General features: G+C 35.7%; 1 protein-coding gene across 1 annotated transcript in view; it reads right to left on the reverse strand.

Annotated features, from left to right (window-relative positions):
* LOC131071983 (ultraviolet-B receptor UVR8) overlaps positions 1-5,735 on the reverse strand; it is a 30,915-nt gene extending 25,180 nt beyond the window's left edge. The window contains exon 1 of the mRNA XM_058007982.2: positions 5,221-5,735. Coding sequence (XP_057863965.1) covers positions 5,221-5,558 — 338 coding nt within the window. The 5' untranslated portion in view covers positions 5,559-5,735. The remainder of the gene's footprint in view (positions 1-5,220) is intronic.
* Positions 5,736-7,738: the final 2,003 nt, after the last annotated feature.

The raw sequence follows: 7,738 nt of genomic DNA on the forward strand, positions 1-7,738 counted from the left end.
TTGAGAACTTTTGGCATGAACCACGTTTCCAAACCTCCTTGTCACATCACCAAACAAGGGCAACCACAAGTACCTTGCCCTCCAGATCTCAGGTTCACAATTAATTGACCTACACATACACCTCAGTGAACTCAATGATGATTTTCTAGGATTCTTTCTCATCTTCACATTTCAATAACACTCTCCACAAATCCTTCCATATGAGATCATAGTTCTTCAACGAATATTTCTATGCAAACAATTTGAAGTTCTCCTTTCAGCCTTATTTAGTTCCTATAGGCATGTCAAATGCCTAAGATACTATAAACTGTTAGTATACCATTTGCAACTCTCTAACACACAAAAGTTAGATCTCACAACATTGGCTAAATTGACTTCAAACACTTCCAAGTTTGATTTTACCATTAAATTTGCCAATCCTTAACCTCGAACCGACTTGGTGATCTAAATGTCCAAGTCAAACTATTGTATTTTGTCAATCCATCAACATCTTTTCCTGCAAACCTCATATTGCATTAAGATATCCTTTACAATTGTATGAGGAACCAATGCAATAGCCCTAGCTCCCACGAGATACAACCTGAAATGTTTAACCTTTACCATCGCATATGCCTGCTTTTCCATTATTGAATGTTTCACCTCAATGTTCTATAAAGGCTTGCTGAAGGCGGCTATATACAGGCTGCTTATAAACCATCTTGATTTTTTCATAGTAGCATATTAGCCATTGTATGGAATAGATGCAAATGAAAATAGCTAAAATGGCCCAAAATAATCTAGACTTGCCAATGCTAGGGCCTAACCCAAGCCTTCCTTTACTCTTATAAATGACACAACAACTTCAACTTCCCATATTATGATTGCCCTTTTCTCAAAACCTTTAATATTGCATTAAGCTTATTTTGTGAAATTTGAGACAAATTGCCTCAAAATAATTATTTGCCTAAAAAAAGATAGATTCCCTTGGTACTTTTGAGAATTGGAATTACTTCAACACCATCCACACATTCAAGATCAACCCTTCTTTAGACATAATATGTCCAAGTAATTTCCCTTCTTCAACACCAAACATTCATTAGCAATTGGATCATGATTGCTAAGTGTAGAACATGATCCAATTGCTAAAGCAATACTCAAGTTGTTAACATGAGAAGAGATTTTTTTTTTTGTATTGATCAACATGAGAAAAGATATTTAATGAGACCATTTTGTACCTAAATGTGATAAGAATGCCACAATAGAAACCCCTTGTGTTAATCTAGGATCATCAGAACCATCCTAAAAATAAAAAAGAAAGTGTGGAACCCCTCCTCAAATGCACAGAAAGAAACCTGTCTAACAAAAGAGCACAAATTATTTTTGGTTGATATATGATTACAATTTAAAATTAGGTCAAGGATGCTCTTGCATCAAGTTCAAACTTTAACTCACTAAACCCTCAAATTTTGTCCCATGAAACCCCTCAAATCTTCAATCTTAATAATGTTGCTCCTTCTAGCTTGCTTTTGTTGCATATAAATTTGTGTACCACTCCTCTATGTGTATCTACTGTCTCTTCTCCTTTGCACTCTAATAATGCCAGTTCTCCTATTTCTCACAAAACTAATCACAACTGATTATTCCTTCTTTGAATCCTAATAGCTTCACTCCTCACCCTTTCTTTTTGTTTTACCATATCCCTCTCACATTCTCCTTTGCCTCCCTTTCCCACCAAGCTCCTTCACCCCTCCTATATTTCCTCCCTCTTACTACAAAAGCCCAACACTTGTCACATCATGTAGCATCTCCCTTCTTTACCTATTGACAAGGTTAATCTTGAGTTGAGAGTGCTTCTAGATATAATTGTGTGTTAGTGTTGATGCTAAAATCTAACACAGCTATATTCAGAAGCACTCCCAACTCATTAGAATGTATTGGGGAAAAATTATGTCTATTAGGGTTAATCTTTCTTGATTGTCAAACCAAAAACAGATTTTCCTTTTCTTAATTATCAATTTTACTCGATTGGAATCTAATACTTAGTATATCCTAAACCTATATCAATTATACAATATGATTACTTTGTATAAGAAAAAATCCCTTATAAAAAGAATTGTCGAGTATTTGCAGCAGCAAGAGTAATTTGCAACAACCTGTCCTGTTGTAAATATATACCAATTACTAAAGGGAAATCCTTATAAGCCGTTTGTAGATTATAACTGTGTTTATTCAAAACTCACCAATTCTCAGGGTTTCAAGTTTTGAAAAGCCTCCATAATGTCACTCTCACTAAACTACCTACAGTTTTGAATCGTAATACAATGTCAGTAGATTTTGAATGATAAACCCAAAGGAGCAGCACTGATCAATTTACAAGCAGATTCTCCTTTGTCTTACATCTTTGAAGTAAAACGTGTGTTTTGTAATATTTGGACAATATACATAAAATAAATTCCCTCCACAAAAAGAAAAAACTAGAACTAAACCCCACTTGAGAACAATATTAACAAAAGCCAGATTGTTGGGTATGCTCCTTGGAGGTCCCGGTCCCATACCAAACAGGTACAAGTACGGATCTTGCAACAAAAGCGACCTTGGCACACCCAGGGTCCCGCCCAAGCACCCTCGGTTCACTGTGGGGAGCTGCCCCTCGATCCTATTGGGGGCGTTGGCCCCAAACCCCCACGAGAGGTGTTGCCCCCAAACCCCCACGAGGGGTGTTGCCCCTCAACCCTATTGGAGGCATTGCCCTCAAACCGCCATAAGGGGTACTACCCCTCAATCCCATTGGGGTCTCCACACCCAGCCCCCACTAGTTATTGGGATCTCTTATCACAAAGAAACTTGATTACAATGAGAGGGTCTAGGAGTGAAGGCCAAAACTAACAACTTAGACAATTATCTTAAGTTTTAACGACTATAATAATACTATTGATTAATAATTAAGTATCATACTATCAAAGATCAAATTCCATTATTATTATAAAAGTATAATACTACATGCTATTTCAAATATATTTGCAATTTTGTACATTTTTTTTTTTAAAATGCATACATGCATACACACATGCACATATACATATAAACAAACACACACATATATACCCAAACGTACCATACCGAAGTAAAAAATCTTCATACCAATGTACCAAAACCACGATCCCATACCAAAACCGACAACTTAGAACAAAAGTAAACAAAAAAATTGATATTTTATCCCAAAGGTATCTCCCCTAGTTAATGATATTTTCCTATTTGAATATAGGAGGTACAATTTGGCTATATGGAAAAACAAATGTATTTGTCTATTCGACGGATTTTGCATTATGAAAATTGTCAATCTAGATGACATGCAATTAATGCTAGGAGATTGTTGTTTCTAAGAGACAAGTTGGTTTGTTCCCTAGCTTCAACGTGACTTTGGCTTTCTTTCTACCCTCCTAGTCAGGGTGCTAAACTTCTATATCCATTTTGGCTAGAAAAGTGCTTGTGGAAGTTGGCAATGACATTGGGATATTCAATTGGCTATCTCGCTATTGCAGTTGCATGGGGAAGAATTACATTTTGGAAAAGGTTTCTGAGAGAAGATCTCCTTGATTCACTTAGAGACAAGATTGCAGCCAACTTTGATTTATGAAAAATGTAACATTGGTATGTAGGGAAAAGCAACAATTGTGACAATTTGTATAAACCAAAATCCCAAGTTACTCATGAAATAGGTTTTCCCAAACTTCTTTTTTTAAATGTCTCCCTTTGAAAACTTCAATACTTTATTTTTAATAATCACGAAATAAATTGCAAAACATCTAGGTAGAGAAGATGATTGACCTAAGGCACTAACTGTTCATTTCAAAATTCAAATGAGTAAGCAGCAAGCAGTGGGGAGCAAAAAGAGCAAAGGATCCATTCCCATGTGCTTTCGAACATCTCTGAATAAATCATGGGAACACTAGAAAGAAGAGGTCAATCTTATGCCAGTGTGTGTACAGTGTAACTACATACCAAGACCATCATGTGTTTGTTGCAAACATTGCCGACTAAAGTTTGAATACCATTGTAAAGCCCGTGGGGTTGTGGCATTTTGGTTGAGATGAGACCCCAACACACAACGGTCTTAGATTTGCAACTCGACAAGCCTGGACCATCTAAGTATGCCTTTGTATTTTTAATTTAAACAAAATTATCATGTATGGAATCAAATGAGATGTTTCATGACCATTTGATCAAACTAGCATGTAGGATACATCAAAGTGTGCCTGCTGTAAACATGATCCTTTCTATGGCTGTCTAGTCTTTAAATATATCCCCATGCTTTGTTTAAATGTTTCTATTTTACATTTGATATACTACATTGTGACCCCAAATACTTATGTACTTGTGTCTAATATCATTATATAGGCTTTGTTGGTTGGTTGGTTCTTTAGTGGTCATTGTGTTGTTCTCAGTTCCAGGTCTCATAGACTACTTGGTCTCATGGACATCATTAAAAATCTTCATTCAATCATTTGAGATTTCGTGTCTACTTTACTTAAGTTGTCATAGAATAAAGTTAAACAGATACTTAAATCTCCCACAATTCATTACTGAAAGCATAGTATTACAACTCGTTGGGTACTTGCGAATCGAAATTGAAAAGCACCAAAACGCCATTAACTCACCTAGCTTAGTTTTGCTTAGTATTTGGCGAGTTTTGCCGTCTTTAAGTAATTTTTAAATTTGCTGTGTCGGTAAGTCCCAGTCAACATTGGGTAGAAAACGAGAAAACCGCCATTAATTAACTTGGCTGAATTTTGCTAAGTTTTGAGACGAATTTTGCGGAGTTTAACTATCTTTTAAATTTAGCGAGTCACCCAGTCAAAATTATATCTGCCCGGTTTCGCCCAGTCGCAAGCTTCTGAACTATTGCTGGAAGTGCTTGTCTCAAAGTAGGGCGAGACACAGTTCCATTCTTGTTATTTGTTTAGTGATTCAGATATGTTATGAAAAAATCAATAAAGAGGTCGAATCCCTCTATTTTAGCTTTTTGTACTGATAAAGCTGAGGGATCTTATTCCCATCCCGCACTCATATGTGCCCTTCTTTTTGAATTATCAAATGCGACAATAATCAAAATACTGAAAACAGGTCTCAAAACTAAACTGAAATCCTTCATTCTCAATTCTTCAAAATTGTAAATACAGATAATTCGAAAATCCTACTTCAGTTAATTTTTGTAAAAAACCCTTCAAATTTAAAAATCACCTTGGGCAATCAAGTGCACGTCCAAGCTGGCCCTCTTCATTCCTACCCCACGCCCACACCTCTCCATCGCAGGTAACAGCCAGTGAATGGTAGTGTCCAGCTGTCACGCTGCTGACGTGGCCCGGGAGGCCCTCCACGTGGGTGGGCACGTGTGCGTCTCCTGGAAAGGGCAAACCCAGTGCCCCATGGCTCCCATCTCCAAAGCTGTAGACCGCTTTCTCGCTGTTCCCGGCACTGCAAAACCACCTGGTGTTCGGCTTTGATGCAGATGACAGTAGGCAAAAATAAATGCTTCGGCTGCTACTCAAGAGGACTTTGGCTGTGGAAAAGAGTCTCATCGATTTCTGTTGTATTTTGTTATGGGGTTATTGAGTTCATTGCCTTCAAAGTGCAGGCGAGTTCAATTTTCTTCTCTTGTTAATGATGAATTTTCATTCTAGATGTAAGGGGTTTAGAAAGATCTTGATATCATTAGCGGATAGGCTATTTTTAGTTCCTGCCCGTAGGCAGGATTATTAATGCATTCATTAGTTCTTTGATTGTAGTATTTTGAAATATTTATATTTATTTGTATAGTTTTGTTTTAGGTATATTTTATTGAAATCTGGAAAATATTATTTATCTTTTTTCTTATTGATCTATTTTGCAAATAGTCATTGGGAAAAATGTGTTTTTATTTTTGTTAAATGATCAAATATTTAATTCATTTAGAACAATCCAAAATCACATTAAATGACAAGAATCTAAGAAAATCTTATATTCTTCAATGAAATGTACCAAAATCTAAATAAATTATTCTTAAATCTGAATAAAATATTATGGCATAACATATGTATCCGTGAAAAATCTTATTTCTTTCAATGCATATTTATTTTTGTTTTTGACATTTATGTATTTCTTCAATGCATTGAATTGTTTGTAGAGGACAATGTATAGAGAATGTCCACATACATCTCTCATATTCATTTCAATTATTGACATTTGTGCATTTGTTGAATGTATTTTACTGTTAATACAGGACATTATACAGGAAATAGCCTCTCGCACCAGTGTCTTCTATTAAAGTGTAGGTCCCATTATTAGAAAGGACAAAATGAATATTATTATTTTTAGTAATGCATGCATATTCATTTTTGTCCCGTGGTTGGCGGTATTAATTTCCCTAGTCTAGAATGTTCATCTGTATTTATCTATTGTGGCGAATGTATTTTAGCAGTGTTGCAGATAGTTCTTATTCTCTTGTCATGTGAGAGAGGATTGACTAGCAGTTGCAAGAGGCGTGGAACACAGTTTGCAGTCTAGTTGCAATTTTTGGTAAAATGACTTTCTTGTAAACCTGTAACCCTTTTTTTTTTGGACTTGAAGAGCATTTTTGTCTTGGTGGAGTTTTGAAGTAGATAGAGACATGTTGTTTCTACTGACGGGCTTTTTAAAACCAGTTCTTATTGATCTCTTAGTTTGTGTGTTCAATTCATATATCTTTGGTGTGGTAAAACAATACTTTTATTTTGGCAGACTTATTGAAGAGCCTATTTATTGTTTGAAGTGGAGTTCTACACAAATAGACAGAAAAGAGGTATGCTTTGAAACTGGTTTTAAGCTGGTAGCATCTCGTAAACTTACTTTATCTGGAAGAGGCACATCTGCAATGAATTTTCGTTGTTTTTGTTGTTGGTTCTCTTGACTGTCTTGTTTGCTTTAATCTTAATGGGTTGGATTCTCTGTCATTCTTTTAGTACCGTAAATCACATCTCCTCCTCTAAAACATGCTCAACTTTTACTAATATTCTTCTCGTGGTTCTCAATCACCTTCATCATCCTTGTTGGCAAATTTATCTTCTTTGGCATGTCTACCTTGTGTTGGCATTTGCTTGGAGTATATAATAGGGCCTATGATCATTGGTTGATAGCTCCACCTGCTTCAGAGATGAAAATGATTGGCAATTTCAGAGATGCCCTAAAGCGCTTTTTGGTGTTGTGCTTTTCTTGCAATATGATCTTGTAGCTACTATATTTTAATGGTTGGATTGGTTGGTTACTAGTTTACTCATATAAAGTTTATGAGTAGTTTAGTGGTTCTATAATATGGTATACCCTGCAGAAGAGTTGTTCAAGCAGTTTCGGTGTTATTGTGTTGTTGGGTGTACATGCAATTTAGAAGATACCCTATGCTTAAAATCCAGTAGCCATTCTTTTGAATAAAATCATAACAAGTTTAAGGTTGCACAATATTCAGTTTACATCTTGAATATGAGAATACCTAAATATTGAAACCTAGTGGACAATCTTAAAAATAAAGTTGTAACAACCTTAAGGCTCTATTGATTTCGTTTAAACTGGAAGAAAAAATATCCAATGCTAGCAAACTCAGTAGGCATGATTTTGGACAGATTTATAGTAGACTTGATGCTGTTGGGAAGATAATATTCTAGATTGTTAAAACTCACTCTGTTTGGATTTTTAGTGCAACCTTGTACATTTTCCATTGGTGTTTGTTAGGCAATGATGAATCTGCATA

This window comes from Cryptomeria japonica, chromosome 1, assembly GCF_030272615.1.
Source record: "Cryptomeria japonica chromosome 1, Sugi_1.0, whole genome shotgun sequence".
Taxonomy (NCBI): Eukaryota; Viridiplantae; Streptophyta; class Pinopsida; order Cupressales; family Cupressaceae; genus Cryptomeria; species Cryptomeria japonica.